Source organism: Onychomys torridus, chromosome 1 (genome assembly GCF_903995425.1).
Source record: "Onychomys torridus chromosome 1, mOncTor1.1, whole genome shotgun sequence".
NCBI lineage: Eukaryota > Metazoa > Chordata > Mammalia > Rodentia > Cricetidae > Onychomys > Onychomys torridus.
The window spans coordinates 157,767,196-157,786,617 of record NC_050443.1 but is presented as its reverse complement, the minus strand read 5'-3'; the positions used below and the strand labels follow the sequence as shown (position 1 = coordinate 157,786,617).

The window sequence follows — 19,422 nt, the reverse complement described above, 5'->3', positions numbered from 1 at the left end:
AATTTACATTGTAGGCTTTGTTTGCTGTATGACACATCTCCATGCTCAAGTATGCAATTACAGGTCTCCAAAATACTGAAAATTACCAAAGAGCCTCAAGTGTACATGGTAAACACATAAATGAACAATACTTGTCATATTTCAGTTGGACTAAGGCAATTAGAAAGACCCCAGATCTCTGGGTTATTGTGGATAAATTAGGATATATATATATATATATATATATATATATATATATATATATATATATATATATTTATATATCAAACCTTACATATTAAGGCAAAAATGGAGTAACATTCTGATAAATGACTTCCTAGCTGCCTCAAAATGCATTAGTAATGGAAAATTATTGAAAGAAATCTCACACCATTAAAAAAAAGTTCATGAACCATAGGATCAGAGAACTTTTATTCAGTTCAGAATTCTAGGAACTTCAAGATCATCATGAGATGTGTAGATGTGTCAGGACATTCTGCAAAGATTATAGCAAACCCTGTTCGTTCTCATTCATGATGAGAACAATGGATATTGAACCCACACCTGCAGTATGTATGGTGCCTTTGGATGTACAGTTTCTGTCCTTGCTTTTGTTATTTGTGATAATGAACACAGAATCCCTCTTCCTCAGTCCGCTAGGCAGTCTGATTACAGATGTGAATAACCATACCTAGCTAAAATGTATTTTTGAAGAATGTGTTTCTTAATGTAGGTTAATTGACAAACAAATTTGTTCCCTGTTTTTTATTTGCATAAATAGTTGTCCTTTCATGCAGCCATTCATCAACCCACCAATTCAATAACTTACCTTTCATTCATAGTCTCCTGAGTCAGTTACAAGTACAATGATTCTTACATTTACAAATGAGAATAGTAATCTCCTTTGACTTTCTTCCCCCTAGGAAAACAGATTTGTGCAGGAGAGGGCCTGGCACGCATGGAGCTGTTTCTATTCCTGACCACCATTTTACAGACCTTTAATCTGAAATCGCTGCATCACACTAAGGACATCAACATTACCCCAGTGGCCAATGGATTAACCTCTCTGCCACCCCCTTACAAGATCTGCTTCATTCCTGTCTAAAGAAGATCAGAATTCCTAGCCCAGGCTGTGGTGTTTTCTGCAATCTGCTTCCCAGACCTTCATCCACCTTCTTCTGATCAGGGACAAGCTGTCCTTCCTTCCCTCTCATGTATTCTCATTCTGTCAAGACCCAGGAAACACCTGTCAACCATTTTGCAATTTCTGGAGTCACTGCACAATTACACTGCTATTTTCTATTCTCTGGAACAGTGTTATTATCCCTTGTGCTGTGTATCTGGCCTTGAGTTAAAATAGAACTTTCTTGTGAAATAACTAATATAGTAAGATAATTCTTGGTCATTTTTATTCTGCATGTTCTCAATAATTAATATATGTGATTTACATACCTGTTATTAGACTTGCTTACAATTCAGGTAAACAAATGAAAGAAAACAGAGATCACAACACATCACACTGGTACACATATTGTGAACCACAGAGAATCCAAGGTAGGGAGCTAGAGAAAGTTCATTCACTATAGTACTGGCCACACCAACCTGAAGACCTAAATCCAATCTGCAGCATATGTATAATGACCACGCTTTGAGGTGTGTACGTGTTATACCAACACTGGGAAGAGAGAAAGGGAGATCCTGGGAGCTTGCTGGACACCCAATCCAGCCTAAAGAGTGAGCCTTGTGTCCTGGTGGGAAACACTATCTCAGAAAACAAGCTAGGACAACTTCTTCTAATTGATAAAATAATAATATTGAGTCCAGGTTTTTAATAAATGTTTGTATGTTCTAAGGAAAAGGAAAGAACTTCAGTGCTGTGAAGAGGCTTGAATGTTTGCAAGTCTAGAACCAGATGACCTCAGGCCATCTCAGCTTTATTTTTAGCAGTTTTTCCAAATCTTTATATGACCTATCATCTTTGTGACTATTTGGTATTTTTTTGAATATATAAATAGATTCCTAGCTTCTACTAACCAAAATGTTAAGAATGTCAGCAAGCATCTGAGGCCTTTTACCTTAGATTTCTCCACATTTTGTCATCACCTTACCTAATGCTTCCATTGATACATTTGACAAAGTCTTCATTTATGGTTTTCTTTGAAATTGTTCCCATGGTGGAATAAGGTATTGGGGAAAACAGTTTGCAGTTTTATAAGCCATGGTACTGCATATTTGATTCCAGAATAAATTATTTGTTTTTATTTGAGTGAGAGCAATTTCTTAGCCATAGAATAAGGAGGAGTATTTCAGAAGAGAAAGAGGAGTAGGCATCAACATGATAAAGAAAGGATGTTCACAATGTCTCAATCATGCTATACTGGAATAAAAATGGCATTATGGAATCTATTCAATTGTATAATGAATATGCACTAGTAATGTTTCTATAAAAATACCAAAATTATATGATATCAATGAAAGAAGAGACAACTTAACAAAAAAAAATGTAATGAAGGGTCACTAAAATGTTTTCCCAAGAGTCAATTTATTTGGATTGAATTACAATGACTTGTTATACTCTATGCATCACCAACAGGTTTTTTATTTAAAAAGAAAGGAAATGTAGACCAGTAGAGCTTAGAGGCCCATCTCTTTTTAAGTGTTCTTTGATTCTTATATTCTATAAAAGGAAAAGTTGTGGATTTAGCTCAGTGCTAGAGTGCTTGCCTAGCAAGTGCAAAGCCCTGGGTTCGATCCTCAGCTCAAAAAAAAAAAAAAAAACAACAACAAAAAAAAAAAAAACAGGAAATGTTAGTCCAAAGTATCATGCTGACTTAGAAATATGCCAAATTAAGTATTACTTAATTGAAAAGAAATCTGCTGAGACTTTTTTATTCAAATTTATTCATTGGGACTTTAGACCAATATGATTTGGCAACAAATTATTGCTTGCTTCATTGCCAATATTAGGAAAACCATGATTTTGTGTTATGGAAGTTTATCTTAGATCCTTTTGTAGCTATTTTTTTTGTAATCTTTGAGCAAGATTACAAAACTTGAGCAAACTTTTCTGGCTTCTTTGTTCAAACAATGATGATGTAATTATTAACTAGATTTATGTTTACTGTGAATGTTAATGATTATGATCAGGATAGTGACACAGTGCACAGTCAAGAAATTGTGATGGGCATCATGAAACTGAATGCTTTTGTTCAGGGGAGGGGGCAAAATGCAAGAAATGTGAATTAAATTAGAAATATCCCCATAGGTTAGAGCATTTGAATACTTAGTACCCGCTTGGCAGTGCTATTTGTGGAGGTTCAGATCATATCAATTATTGTTACTGTCTCTATAGACTATTGTGCTTATTCTCTTTACAACAGCACTTGTGGGACAGGAGAATTCTAATACTTTTCTTTAAGAATCTATGATATAGCCAGGGGAGTAAATATGCCCATTAGACAGTCTCTTTAATTTCTAAGTTCTTCCAGCTATGAGCTGTGAGACACTGACAGTTCCTTCTGCTTCATTCCCTTTAAAAGGGTCTTTCATGGATGAATTACATAACACTGAAAAAGAAACAACTTTCTTTGTCTAAGTGTCATATATATATATCTTCTGATTTAAGATGTGTGACTGAAAGGTTTGTTTTGTTATCCCAGTTTAATAAACAGCCAAAGAGTGAAATAATGAGCTATAAGGCTTACATTGTTGAACAAAATATGTCCAAATGTTTAATGTAGCAAAGGAATATTTTAAATATGCATGACCATGGTGCTGCACAAATATATTTCTAGCTATTGTGTCAATTTAGCAGAAGAATTGGCAGTTTGAGGTAAATCTAAGCTGCATAGTAAGACTTTGTCAAAAAATAAATATATTTTATAGAATATACAAACTATCTGTAAGTCATAAATTCCTACTTGGCCACTAATCTGAGCTTGTAAAGGTTGAGTATTATTCCATCTCAAAATTAACCTATTGCTTCTCAAGAATAGTTGCACATTATAAATATGTTTGTTTATTTTTATCGGCACTAGTTGCACACCAATCAGTACCATTAAACCAGAAATTCAAATGTGTATACTGTAAAGAAGGACAAGGATAAAGAGCATCTTATTTTTCTCTATCAAAAGGACAAAGTCTATGAGAGAGAGAGAGAGAGAGAGATTTTGAAGGTTATTTGATTTAAAAAAAAAAAGTTATCTGATTGATCAGTCAATGATGTACCCAAGAGAAACATGTTGATTCAGCAGGTAGTGTTATAAAAGCTCCATGCTGGCTGATCACAGCTGTATCAGTGAGGAGGGTGTCCATGGATCCAGTCGTAGTCCTGGTGCTCAGTCTCTCCTGTCTGCTTCTCCTCTCACTCTGGAGACAGAGGTCTGAGAGAAGCAAGCTCCCTCCTGGTCCCACTCCTCTCCCGATTATTGGCAATTTCCTCCAGATAGATGCAAAGAACATCAGCCAATCCTTGACCAATGTAAGTATTTTCTTTTTGCTCCTCCAATACCTTGATAAAGAAGATAAATTAAAAGCTACTTTAATGAAAATCTAGCATAAGAGGAAATATGCTATAAATAATCATAAAGTCAAAACTCTTGCAAAGTGTTGTGTACCTCATGACGTTTACAGCTGTATCTGGTCAGGAATTCAGTAATGAACAAGGATTCAGGTGAAAAGATATTCATTTCACTATATTTATGAAATAAAAATTCTTGCAAAATTTTTGACTATTTCCTACCTTAAAAAACACCCCAAAAGCAACATTTTCCATTATTTTTGGTTGAATTTCAATAGTGAGTAATATTTTATTCAATAACTCAGAACTTTAGATGTACATTTTTACTAAGGTTATCTATTTGATGCTGGACTCTAAAGAACAGACAGTTGCCTAATTTAAATAAATACCAATAGACATGGAATAAAACAAGACATGTAAGAAAGAAGCCTACTTTGAGCATATTTGGTAATTTTTTTTTCGATGCAAGCAGCAAGAGGGTTTATTCAGGTGGTTGTACAAACGGGCTATCTCCCCTTCTCAGAGTAAGAGAAGCCCCAAACTGCAGTCACATGTAATTTTTATAGGCCAAAATCATAAGCTTTACATAAGATTGCGGGGCTCTACAGGATTGGTTACTTTAAAGGTTACCTTAGGCTTTGTTGAGGGTTTTTTTTTTTTTTTTTGAGAACTTCTGGGGGGTTTTACACATCAGGGTATGGTCAAAGGTTACAGTTGTTTTTCCCGGAACATAGTAATATCTTAACTACGGTTGAGCAATAATCTTAACAGAAATATTAACTGTGGTTGAACAATAGTTTAGCAATTCTGCTTTTAGTACAAGTTTTAGTTCCTCATTCCCAAGGGATGGGGAGTAGGCCTGAAGGCTCAGGGTCTGTCATTCCCTCATTTTCTTTTGGACAGATTTTAATCCTAAAATTACAGTACCTTGATACCCCTCGGAGTATGATATTGCTGAATTAGGAAAAGAGCCTGTACAACTGATAATCTTTCCTGAATAAACTGCAACAACTTATTTAAAATGTATGGATCAAGAGTTAAAAGCAAGAGTAAAATAAGCAAGGGACCCATAATTATGGACACCAGGGTCGTCATCCACAGGGATCTGTTAAACCATCCCTCAAACCAACCCTGCTGGGCTTCCTGCTCTCTTTGTCTTTTGTCCAGCCTGGTTCTGAGCTTTTCCATGGTGTCTCTGACGATCCCAGTTATCTGCATAGACGCAGCACTCTTCTCCTAGGGCCGCGCATAGGCCACCCTCTTTTAAAAATAACAAGTCTAGCCCTCTTCTATTTTGTAACACCACTTGGACCTTATCCATTGCGGCCACTGATGTCATTCTAAGCACTGCATCCTTCACTGGCCCATACCGGATTGGATGCCTGATGGAGATGAAAATAGACCTCCAACAAATTCTTAAGGCCTTTAACAGTGTAGCAGAGACTGCAGCAAAGCTTGGTGACTGGTATGTTTGCCCAGGAAACAAGGGTGTTCGCAGATCTATGTGCAACTCCCCACAGAAGTACAACTATGATAGATGGGGCTGTGAGAAGTAGTCCGTTAGTAGGTTGGCGGGAAAATGGGGCACCACACAAGGCAACGACCCCCTAAGGATCGGTTTTAGGGTAAATACCCCTTACCCATGGGGCCCTTTCTCAGGTTAACAATTGATTTGATTTGGTGATATATATATATATATATATCCAGTTTTAATATTTGCCTAAGTCTGGGGTAAGAATGCGGCCAGAGAAGTACCTGTTTTTCCAAGAAATATTGCATGCCTGTGTTGCAGCTTCTGTGGTTCCCACTCTGTGTTTGTAGTAGCAGTTGACAAATCTGGACCGCTCAACAGAGTAATTTGATTCTGACTTACAAATTTACATTTCAAAACTAAGTGGGCCTAGCTTTTTTTGCTGTATTTCTACATCATTTCATCTATCCCACTGGTCTACTTGTATATATTTGTGAGTTCCAGACTATTTATATCACTATAGCTCTATAATATAATTTGAGGTCAGGTATTTATACACCTCAAACAGTGTTTTTACTCCTTAGGAGTGCCTTGACTATTCTTGGTTCTTTGTGGTCCCATATGAAGTCCTCTGTTGTTTTTCTAAACCTGTAAATATGGCATCAGAAGTTTTATGCATAGCATAAAATCTGTAAATATGGTAGTATGGGTTTAGTAGTATGGGTGTTTTGTTTCTTGGTTTCTGTTTCTTCTCTGCTCTTCTTGTTGGAGTGTCCTATATTTGAGTACAAGGTCTCCACACCCATAGGCTGGACTTCTGTATGTCAGAGTGGACTGGCTTGTGTTTGTACAGGATGTTTCTGCCTGAGTTGGGGGACTGGGGCAGGATGGGGCAGGATGGGAGGGAAGACTGTGGGTAGGGTAGTCAGGCTTTGAAGGAGGGGGGTCAGTCATTAGGCAGATGGTGGCCTACACGGAGTTATGGTGGCTAGTGTCCTGCTGAGTGTTCTGATGTGAAAATTTGCTGTAGTCTTTGTGTAACAACTACCTAAGCCCCGAGCCATTATATGGTGCACTGTAAGCGATCAATAACTGATTATCACAATATTGTGATATAAATAGGCTTAAGAACCATTTGAAACTGAGTATTGCCTGAATAAAAATTATTAAAATACAGTGAAGGATAATATCAGTGTGAATGAGGTTGACTCTATGGAGATTAAAGTAACTTTTTTGCTAATATTTACATTTTTCTTTCCTATTTTCAGTTCTCAAAAGTCTATGGCCCTGTGTTCACCCTGTACTTGGGCAGGAAGCCCACTGTGGTGTTGCATGGGTATGAAGCAGTGAAGGAAGCTCTGATTGATCATGGGGAGGAGTTTGCTGGAAGAGGAAGCTTCCCAGTGGTGGAAAGAGTTACTAAAGGCCTCGGTAAGTAAGTGTGCATGTTCATGTGAGTGCTGCACAGTGTTTATAGTGAAAGTGAAGACCAAAAAGAGGGGCCGAACTTCTTCCTTAGATACACTTTGGACCTCTCTATGGTTACCATCCATCAGATCTCTCATCTGTTACCAGAATCTCTTTCTAGTGTTTTTACCATTTCTTTAGGCATTGCTTTTAGCAATGGAAGCAGATGGAAAGAGACAAGGCGCTTTACACTCATGACTCTGCGGAATTTGGGCATGGGTAAAAGGACCATTGAAGACCGTGTTCAAGAAGAAGCACAGTGTCTTGTGGAGGAACTGAGGAAAACCAATGGTAAGTGTAGGTTTATGCATTTATATCTTAGTCTAGGTATGTTTGTATGTCACATTGATCATATCTTTTCTAAAATTTTTCTGTGTTTTTAAATCAGAAACTGAATTTCATGTTAATTTTCTGCTGAGCTGCAGAACTATGGATTTCTACATATGTTTCTGCATATTTCTACAAGGTTTGAGCAAATTAACTGGGCAGTATATGGATTCTTATAGGCCAATGTTTACAGTCTTTGGTAACAGTGATGTGATTTATGGCTTTCATTTCTTAGCTGAGTATAATAGAATTTTCACTAATTATTGTGGGAGCTATAGCATGATATCAAAATTATATTGTTATTTGTTTAAAAGCTTTTACTACATTGCAAATATTATTCAATGTGTTTTGATCATGATCACCTACCAACACCTCTGAGATCCATACCACTTTCCTATCTACCCTACTTTGTGTTGTCTCTTTATTTAAATCCACCAAACCTGATTTGTGCTTGACCCATATTTTTTTTAATAAAATTTTTGGTATTGCTTTCAGAATTTAGTACTTGTTTAAAAATATGTTTGAATTGAAACAGAATAACCTAATTTCTCCCTTTTGCTCCTTCTATCCCTTCCCGAATGCCCTGCCTTGTCCACATCTCATACCTTTCCCATTCTCAAGTTGATGGGTTTTTTTCTTTAAAATTATATATATGTATGTACATGCACACAGACATACACAACATCTGGAGTACTCTTTGTTGTTGGATATCATACATATGATTTCAGAGCTGACCATTCTGCTCTTGAACAACCAATAAGAAAGCTTAACCTTTGGCGAGGATAATTATTCTTACCCCAGGAGTCATTAGTTGTGTGTAGTTCCCTGTCTAGGGGAAGGATTCTGAAAATTTTCCATTTCCACATTAGCACATCATTTGACTTTGCTATTTTTCCAGTCTTGGTTTACATTCAATTGTAGGAGAGATTGTTTTATAGCAGACTTCTTGATATTCTGGTCCTTACAATCTTTCTGCCTCCTCCTCTGTGATGTTTCCTGAGTCATAGATGCAGGAGCTGTGATGTGTTTGTATCTCTTGAGGCTGGGGATCTCATAGTCTGTTGGTGTCTGCATTATGTTCAATGGTGACTTTCTAGGATGGACTCCATTTGCTGTAACAAGAGATCTCTTTAATAAGGGGTGGTAGATACACATACCTATACATATAAGGATATGACTCAGAATGTAGTAAATAATTATGCTGGTCAAGGAAACCTGGTAGTAAATACATTTTTAAGGCCCATCACCTCACTGGCTCTACAAAGTTGTCATTTTTTATCATATTCATTCTCCCTCCTACAATTCTTCCCATGTCTACCTACCTTTTCTTCCTATTTTTTTGTAAATTTTTCTACAAAGGCCAATTTGTGCTGTTCAAATATTCTAGTATGTGTGACTTTCTACCAATTCATGAGTGATTTATCACTGTCTATACTCTTAGAGAAAATAGACCCTTCCTCTTCTAGAAACTAGTGATTGCCAATAACACCTATATTAGGGGTAGAACATCATACACAACTTCCATCTCCATTTTTTCTATCTTTGGCTAGCACAAATTTTTTTTTCATTTTTAAGTTTTATTAAGAAATGGTCTATTCATTTTACATATCAACCACAAATTTTCTGGTCCTCCCTCCTCCAACCCCAGCCTGCCCCACCACCACCCCCATTCTCACCTCCTCCAAGGCAAGATCTCAAATGGGGAGTCAGCAGAGCGTGTTATATTCAGTAGAAGCAGGTTAAAGCCTCTTGTCCTCTCACCAAGGCTGTGCAAAGTATCTCACCATAGACAGTGGGATCCAAAAAGGTAGATCATGCACTAGGGACAGGTCCCAGTCCCACTGCCTGGGAGCCCCCTAAACAGTTCAAGCTAAACAACTATCTCACTTATCCAGAGGGCCTAGTCTAGTACCATGGGGACTCCTCAGTAATTGGTCCACAGTTCATGTGTTGCCACTAGTTTGGCTAGCTGTCTCTGTATATTTTCCAATCATGATCTCAATATCTCTTGTTTATATAATCCCTCCTGTCTCTCATCTATTGGATTCCTGGTGCTCTTCCTGAAACTCAGCCTTGGGTCTCTGAATATGCTTCCATAAGTCACTGTATGAGGGTTCTATCATGACAATTGGGGTATTCAGCCATCCAATCAACAGAGTAAATATCAACCACAAATTCCACAGTCAGCTCAGGTCAACTGTCACTGAGATCAACTCAGGCACAGTCTCAACCATTGCCAGTAGTCTATGGTGGAGGCATCTTTGTGGATTCCTGTGCACCTCCCTAGCACTCTGCTTCTCCCTAGTCCATAATGTCTTCATTTATCGTATTATCTCTTTCCTTGTTTTCCTATGCTGTTCCTGATGCAGCTCAAACCTTCCACTCCCCTAAGCTCTCTTTCCTCCTACCCTAGCCCTCCATTACCCCAACTCACACACAGTTTGCTCATGTAGATCTCATCCATTTCTCCATTGCTGAGCCATCCCAGTATCTTTCCTAGAGTCTTCCTTAATAGCTACCCTCCCTGGTGCTGTGGGTTGTAGTCTGGGCATCCTTTGCTTTACAACTAGTATCCACTTATGAGTGAGTACATACCATGTTTGTCTTTCTGAGTCTGGGTTACCTCACTTGGGATGATATTTTCTAGTTCGATCCATTTGCCTGTAAACCTCATGATGTCATTGTTTTTCTCTGCTGAGTAGTACTCCATTGTGTATATGTACCACATTTTCTTTATCCATTCTTCAGTTGAGGGGCATCTAGATTGTTTCCAGTTTCTGGCTATTACAAATAATGCTGCTATGAACATATTTGAGCATGTGTCCTTGTGGTATGGTTGAGCATTCCTTGGGTATCTTCTCACGAGTAGTATAGCTGGGTCTTGAGTGAGATTGATTCCCAATTTTTAAGAAACCACCATTCTGATTTCCAAAGTGGCTGTATAAGCTTGCATTCCTACCATCAGTGTAGGAGTGTTCCCCTTTCTCCACATCCTCTCCAGCATAAGTTGCTTCAGTGTTTTTTTATCTTAACCATTCTGACAGGTGTAAGATGTATCTCAGAGTCGTTTTGATTTGTATTTACCTGATGACTAAGGATGTTGAGCAATTCCTTAAATGTCTTTCAGCCATTTGAGATTCTTCTATTGAAAATTCTTTTTTAGCTCTATAGCCCTTTTTTTTAAAAATTTGACTCTTAGGTATTTTGAATTCTAGTTTCTTGTGTTCTTTATATATTCTGGAGACCAACCTTCTGTCAGATGTGTCAGCCCTCTGTCAGCTCTCATTCAAAAGAGGTGAGTGACTGTTCTCCCACCCAGAGATTCCTGCCCCTAGGACCCAGGCCCTGGGACACAGCCAGTCCCCAGGAACCCAGCTCAGCTTGCACAGGTCTTGTGCATACTTCTGTGAGTTCATATGTGCATCTGCCTTGCTGTGCCCAGAAGACACCGGTTTTTTTGGTAGTCATCCACCACTTCTGGCTTTTATACTCTCTGCCCCCTCTTCTTCAATGATCCTTGAGTGTTTTGGGGAAAAGGTACAGTACATCATTTATATTTAGGAATGAAAATTTTGCAATCTCTTATTCTTTGTACCTTTACCTTGTGTATCCTCTGTGTTCATCATAATTTATTGTAAACAGAAGATTCTCTGATGGTTTTTGAGGAATATCATGTATGTGTGGTTTTCTTCTGGATTTTGTTTGACTTACTAGGGGCTATACTCTTAAAGAAAACAGACTCACCTTGTCTCAAGAGCTAAATAGTGCTAGTAGCTTCTTGACTAATGGTGTGATTTGTACCCACTTACTGTCTCTATACCTTGATATTATCTTACTTAAACTTACGTGGGTCTTGTGAATGTTGTCACAACTCTTTTAAATAGACATGTGCAGCTGCCTTGCTGTGTTCAGGAAACACTGTTTCCTTTCCATCACCCACCACACCTGCCTTTTACTGTCCCTTCTTCCATAATGAATACCAAGTCTCAGAAAAAGCAGTGAGATATGGATGTCCTATTTGTGGCTGAGCATACCATTGTCTTTTTTTTTTTTTTTTTTTTTTTCTCTGTGCCTTGAGTTGCCGTAGGTCTCTGTGTCAATCGTCATCTACTGCAAATAGGAGTTTGGCTGATATGGGTTGAAAGATGCATGAATCAATAGATATCATGATAAGTTATTTGGAGTTGTTTAATACTATGCCCATTTAGTAGAGTGATAGTAGATTCTTCCCCAAGGTTGATGATATGTCTAGGCACAGGGCCTTGACCTGATAATGGTGCCAAGTATGGGATATATCTGATGGAACAGTTCTTAAATCAAAAAAGAATGCTGTTTGTAACTTTCATGGTGTTCGTGCTAACTGTGGCACCAGTTGCTATGTCTTACAAGGAAAGTTGTTACTGTAACTTGCAGAGTTGATAGCTGAGTAATATTGATCATTACTTTTCTCTTCTGGTTGCCCACATAGCACCTTCCAGCACTGTGAGACCTAGTGTATGTCAAAAATTTTAGAAATCTAAACTTAATAACTTAATGATGCACCGAAAAATCTTCACAAAAATGAACAAATAATACCATAAGAAGTTAGATAGGAAGAGGGCTGGATGTGGTGGTGCATGCTTTTAATCCTATCACTCAGGAATCAGAGATAGGTAGATATCTACGAATTTGAGGCCAGCCTGGTTTACATAATAAATTCCTGGTCAACTAGAGCTATGTTTTTCTCAAATCAAAATAATAACAAAAAAGTAAACATCAAGAAATAATAAAATCAAGGATGAAGTAAATTAATGATGTAGAAACAAACAAAAATGTAGAGAAGCAATGCAAAGGTTTTTCTTTGAAAAAATTAATGAGATTTTTTTAAAGTTCAGTAAAATTAAACAAGAGCAAAGACAACCTAATTGCTAAAACTGCAGATAAAGTGGGAGAGATTAAAACACACACTGAGGAAATTCATATCATATATGTGTGTGTGTGTGTCTGTGTGTGTGTGTCTGTGTGTGTGTTTCAATCATGGTTTCTCTGTGTTGTCCTGACTGTCCTAGAGTATTGGAGTACTCTATAAACCAGTCTTGCCTCAAACTCACGGAGATGAATCTGTCTCTGCCTCCCGATTGTGGGGATTAAAGATGTTTGCCACCACTGCCCACATCAGGCAGCTCCATGAGATCCATGTTCTAATAGTCTCCCCAGTTATATAACACACACACACACACACACACACACACACACACACACACCCTCTTAAATAGAAGCATTCAAATAATAAAAATAATTATAGAAAAAGAAATTTCCTGGAGCTCAACATGGAACCCGGCCTTAAATCTCTGCATCTGCTTCCATCAGTCACTGATGAGGGTTCTGTGATGACAGCTAGGGTATTCATCCATCTGATCTCCAGAGTAAGTCACCCTCTCAACCACTGCCAGCAGCCCATGGTGTAGTCATCTCTGTGGATTCCTGGGAACCTCCCTAGCACTCTGCTTCTTTCTATTCTCATGGTGCCTTCCTCTATCATAGTATCTCTTTCCTTGTTCTCCTACTCTGTTCCTGATCCAGCTTGAACCTCCCGCTCCCCTAAGCCCTCATTCCCCCATCCATTGCCATACATTAACACCCTCACACTGAGTTTGCTTATGTAGATCTCATCCAATTCTCCATCACTTGGTGATCTGTGTCTTTCCTAGGGTCCTCCTTACTAGCCAGACTCCCAGAAACTGTTGGTTGCAGTCTGGTTATCCTTTGCTTTACATATATACTATGTTTGTCTTTCTGAGTCTGGGTTACCTCACTCAGGTAATGATATTTTCTAGTTCCATCCATTTGCCCGCAAATTTGTGATGTCGTTTTTTTCTCTGCTGAATAGTACTCTATTGTGTATATGTACCACATTTTCTTGTTCCATTCTTCAGTTGAGGGGCATTTAGGTTGTTTCCAGGTTCCAGCTATTACAAATAATACTGCTATGAACATAGTTGAGCATGTGTCCTTGTGGTATGATTGAGCATTCCTTGGGTATATGCCCAAGAATGGTATAACTGGGTTTTGAGGAAGACTGATTCCCAGTTTTCTGAGAAGACACCATACTGATTTCCAAAGTGGCTATACAAGATTTCATTCCCACCAACAGTGTAGGAAAGGTTAGGGATTCTATGAGCAAGAGATATTGAGACCAGAACTGGAAAAAGTACAGAGACAATTAGTCAAACTAGTGGAAACACATGAACTGTGGACCAATATACAAGGAGCTCCCATGATACTAGACTAGGCCGTCTGGATAAAAGAGACAGTTGTTTAGTTTGAACTGTTTAGGAGATCCCAAGGCAGTGGGACTGGGACATGTTCCTAGTGCCTGAGCCAGCTTTTTGAAACCTAGTTTCTATGGTGAGATACTTTGTGCAGCCTTGGTGCAAGGAGGAGGGGCTTGGACCTGCCTCAACTGAATATACCAGGCTCTGCTGACTCCCCTTAGGAGATCTTGCCTTGATTGAGGTTGGAATGGGGAGTGGGTTGTTGGGGAAGATTGAGGAGTGGGAGGAGGGAGGACAAGAAATCTTTGGTTGATATATACAATGAAGAGAAAATCTCTTAATTTAAAAGAGGAAAAAAAAGGGGGGACGTCAAGATCATGATGAGAGTCTATGCAGAGATGACCGGCCACACTAGTGAAAGCCCAAGAACTGTGGACTGCTGGCTGTGGAGCCCCCATAGGAATGGACTAGGCCCTCTGGATACTGAAGATGGTTGTTTGGCTCAAACTTTGGGGGGGGGGGCACCCAGGCAGGGGAATCAGGATCTGTCCCTGGTCCATGGGCAGGCTTCTGGAATCCAGTGCCTGTGGTGTGACACCTTGCACAGCCTTGATACAGTGTGTAGTGGATAGCCATCCCAGCATTGGCCTGGAAGTTCCAACCCCCATTGAGGCTTTGGTAATGGTCATGCCCACAAGGCGGGGCGGAGGAGGAAGAGGAAGACCCAGGATGGAGAGGAGAGGTCTCTCTTGGTTCTGGGACGCTGGACACAGGAGGTAGACCAAGCAGAGTTCTCCAAAGAACACTGCCAGACTGCGCCATACCTTTGCCAGACCCTACAACCAATCCCTTCATTTGTAAGTTATGCCACAAAATAAACCTCCCTTTTAACTACGTGGAGTGGCCTTAATAATTTCACCAATATCTGGCGCTCACGTGGGGCAAATTCCAAAGGCCTGGGCTGCTCCCTCCCTCAGCCTCCTCCCCTGCTGGCGGGTACCTAAACCCGCCTGCAAAGTTCCATTTAACCAGGGGACGCCTACACAGTTCCATTCCTGAAAAAGGGAGCAGCTAGTCCGGTCTCAGTTCCCTAGCTTAGCCCCTAGACCAGCAAAAACCGCTGAGTGAGGCCTTCCCACTCCTCCCTGAGTGCCGGCTCCCCGCCATCTTGGATCCTGCCTTCAGCTGCTGCCAGCCAAGGTCGCCAGCAGGCCCTGCTTTGGAGCTATACCAATGCCTCCTGCTGGCTGAAAAGTGCTACTGCACTCCCAAAACCACAGAAAGGTAAGCTTATTTCAAGTAAAAGTACTTGATAATTTTACACCTTAAAACTGACTAACAAATTTTGAGTAATTCTTGTAATATGGCTGACAACATTACCTCACTAGAATTTAAAAACCTTTTTGCCTGTATGATGAATGACATTTTCCTGGAAATATACAACCTCCCTAAGACATATCTGGCCTGTACCATTTTGACATTCATTGTAACAATTCACACAGTGTTCAAACACTGGAAGGGGCTTGGACCTGCCTAGGCTCAGAGTGCTGGGCTCTGCTGACTCCCCATGAGAGACCTCGATTTTGGGGATGTGGGATTGTGGAGTGGATTGGGAAAGAGGGCTAAGGGATAGCATGTGGAGTGAGTAGAAAATTACTTAATAAAGAAAATTGTTTTTAAACAGAAGGAAAAGAAAATAAATTTTGTTTTTGAAAAAAAGGTGAGTTTTGGCCTGTAACATCATACATATTTGTGTTACACAAATTTTAAGCATTATATCAGCATAGCAATTTGATAATAGTGATTTGGAAAGTGTTTATAAATCTATAAATCATACATTTTCCCAAATAAATTGTGTAGAATTTGATTGAATATAATCATTGTTTACTTCCTCAAAAAACATTTTTCTGTTAATACTGTATATACTGTGGGATTCATAAAGACATTTCATAGCAGTGTAACATGTGCTTTGAACATGCTCGCCCACCATGACCTTTCTGGCCTCCCCATTCCCATTTTTCCTATTGCATTCTCCCCCAGCCTTCTTTGTTATAGTAAAAAGGATTGTTTTTTATGTATAATAATGGGAGCCCTTGCAGTGGGACCAGACTTATCCTGGGTACATGAACTGCCTTTTTGGAGACCATTCTTTATGGTGGGATACCTTGTTCAGATTTGATGCAGGGAGAGGGGCTTGGTCCTGTCCCAACTTGGTATGCCAGCCTGTGATGACTCTTCAGGTGAGGAATTATTCCCTGTGATGTGTGGATGGGTGTGGTGTGAGAGGGAGGTGGGGGAGGTGGCAGGAAAAGGAAATGGATGGGGAACTGTGGTTGGTAAAGAAAATTTAAAAAAATATTTAATAATTTTTTTTTAATTTGGCCTGCACATATATTGTGCACTATTTGTGTGTCTGTTACCACAGATGTCAGAAAATTGTGTCAGACTCCCATGGAACTGGGGTTACAAAAAGTTATAAGCTATGAGGTGGGTGCTCAGAACTGATCTTTGTTCCTCTAAAACTGCACCAACTTCTTTGAAGGCAGAGCTGTCTGGCAGTGATCTCGTTATACTTTGTGTTTACTTTTCAAAGACTGCATTTACTTCCTATGGAGCAATTGCAGCGTTTTAAATGATGAAATGAGAAAAGAAAAGTCTCTATTACCACCATCATGCTGCTTTCCCTCTTGGAATTTAACTGTACAATTAAAGTTTTCCTTTTATTTAGACTTTTTTGTTATTTCTTTTTGAAAATATTTTATTTTATAATTAACTTAATTTTACATGTCAGCCATGGATTCCCTTGTCCTCCCACCTTCCACCCCCACTACCACTGCCTTCGCCCCCAATCCAGCCCCCATTCCAACCTTCTCCAAGGCAAGGTCTTCTGTGGGGAGTCAGCCCAGTCTGGTAGTTTCAGATGAGGCAAGTCCAGTCCACTCCTCCCTGCACCAAGGCTGAACAAAGTGTCTCAGCCTAGGCCCTAGGTTACAGAAAGCCAGCTCATGCACCAAGTACAGGTCCCAGTCCTACTGCCTGGGGGCCTCCTAAACAGTTTAAATTAATCAACTGTCTCACTTATCCAGAGGGCCTGGTCCAGTTCTATGGGGATTCCTCAGCTATTGGTTCACAGTTCATATGTTTCTGCTAGTTTAGCTATTTGTCCCTGTGGTTTTTCCAGTCATGGTCTCGATATCTCCTGCTCACATAATCCCTCCTCTTTCTCACCAATTGGACTCCTGGAGTTCCACCTGGGTCTTGGCCCTGGATCTCTGCATCGGCTTCCATCAGTAACTGGATGAGAGTTCTATCATGACAGTTAGGGTGTTCAGCCATCTGGTCACCAGTGTAGGTCAGCTCAGGCACTCTCTCGACCATTGCCAGTAGTCTATAGCGGAGGTATTTTGTGGATTTCTGAGGACCTCTCAAGCACTCTGCTTCTTCCTATTCCCCTGGGGTCTTCATTTATCATGGTATCTATTTCTTTGTTCTCCCACTCTGTTCCTGATCCAGCTGGGACCTCCCGTTCCCTTAAGCTCTCTTTCCCCCAACCCCTGCTGTCTATTGCCGCCCCTCACCCCCAGTTTGCTCATGTAGATGTCATCCATTTCTCTGTTGCTGGGCGATTCCTGTGTCTTTTTAGGGTCCTCCTTACTAGCTCGCCTCCCTGAAGCTATGGCTTATAGTCTGGTTATCCTTTGCTTTACATCTAGTATCTAATTACACATGAGTACATACCATGTATGTCTTTCTGAGTCTGGTTACCTCACTCAGGATGATATTTTCTAGTTTCATTATTTTGCCTGCTAACCTCATGATGTCATTGCTTTTCTCTACTAAGTAATACTCAATTGTGTATATATACCACATTTTATTTATGCATTCTTCAGTTATTTAGTAATGCAAAAAAATCTACATGGGAGTGGTTGCTCTTGAGATTACACATTATTGTCATGTCTTGAGGAGGAATTCTCCCCATTTTTTCTTCTCATACCAGAACTCACCTGCAGTGTTTCCATTTCCCCCTTCCTTGGATCAATACTTGCTTCTTTGGTTACTCATTGTGGCTGCAGATCTTCCAGGTGTAGACTCCTCTATTTAAATCCCAATGTTATATGACACTTAGGCATTCCAGTAAGGAACAATTCTCTTCTGAATACTAAAAATTTTAGGTTTATAAATTTTTGTTTTCTTTCAAATATCAGATAGATAAAAGTGTAAAAATTTGTGTAACAGATTTGATCTGTTCTTATTTAAGTAGTGAGGTTGAGACCAACTCATTTTTAAGATTAAAGTCATATGTTGATTATATATGTAACAAATGCATAGCTCTTAGTAAAATTGTAGATATGGTTTTAAACTTCTAAAGACTCTGTACCTGTTAACAGAAATATCTTCTTTGTATATTTAATGGTATTTTTTCAATTGTTTGTAATTCTTCAGGAGCACCCTGTGATCCCACCTTCATCCTGAGCTATGCCCCATGCAATGTCATCTGCTCCATTATTTTCCAGAATCGTTTTGATTATAAAGATCAGGTTTTTCTTAACTTGATGAAAAAATTGGATGAGAATATCAAGATTCTGAGCTCCCCCTGGATACAGGTGAGGTCAAGACTACTTTATTTTTAGAACATACATACAATCTTTTATTCTCATAGTTCAAATTCAATATGGACCAAGAGGTGAGTGAACAGACACCACTGTTTGGAATAATATATTATGGAAAGAATATCTGGAAGATGGATCTAAGACAATTGCTATACAAAAAACAAAACTGAAAGGCAAAGGCCAGGTTGGCTCAAGCCAGCTAGTTCCCTATCCATTGATTTTCCAACTGATGTCCACAGAACTGTTTGTACAATGTATTATTGCTTTTACATCTAGAAGTGTGGTCAGTTGTTCAAAGGACACTCTTCTAAGCATAATTCTTATCTTCTTTTAAATGATTAAACACGTTTTCATCATATTACTAGGCACGATTATTTTAGTTTATAAAGAATATTCTCTTAAAGGAATAAAAATATTAAATGGCAAGTTTCAGTGGTTTGAAGCTTCAGCTGGAATCCTAGTTGATAAGATAACAGCTAGAAATGAGAAGGTGAGTGGTTTCATGCTGTGTGGCCCACACACATGTTCTCAGTGCTGTCCTAGGCTGAACTGGCATCTCCTGAACTATCCATAAAGAATGACTGTGATCAGGGTGGCCCAGTGCAACAAGGCTTCAGGCAGTTGGACAGTACAATGGCGAGCAAATGTGTGGTGTGATTTGGGAGAGAGATGTAATGGTTCACCCTGTGGACAGGGGCACATCAGAAGAGGTGAAAGCAGTGAGCAGCTGGCTGAGGTGGGTGACCTGATTGCTACTCAGAGCTATGGTGATATCTGGATCTTTGCTGCTGCCAG

The 19,422-nt window shown here is 39.4% G+C and overlaps 2 protein-coding genes across 4 annotated transcripts in view; both read left to right on the top strand.

Annotated features, from left to right (window-relative positions):
- LOC118587272 (cytochrome P450 2C26-like) overlaps positions 1-1,084 on the top strand; it is a 48,250-nt gene extending 47,166 nt beyond the window's left edge. For both annotated transcript variants that reach the window (XM_036193118.1, XM_036193109.1), the window contains one exon: positions 903-1,084. In XM_036193118.1, the coding sequence (XP_036049011.1) occupies positions 903-1,084 (182 nt within the window). The remainder of the gene's footprint in view (positions 1-902) is intronic.
- Positions 1,085-4,291: 3,207 nt separating this feature from the next.
- LOC118587260 (cytochrome P450 2C26-like) overlaps positions 4,292-19,422 on the top strand; it is a 52,434-nt gene continuing 37,303 nt past the window's right edge. For both annotated transcript variants that reach the window (XM_036193093.1, XM_036193085.1), the window contains exons 1-4: positions 4,292-4,459; positions 7,238-7,400; positions 7,578-7,727; positions 18,461-18,621. In XM_036193093.1, the coding sequence (XP_036048986.1) occupies positions 4,292-4,459; positions 7,238-7,400; positions 7,578-7,727; positions 18,461-18,621 (642 nt within the window). The remainder of the gene's footprint in view (positions 4,460-7,237; positions 7,401-7,577; positions 7,728-18,460; positions 18,622-19,422) is intronic.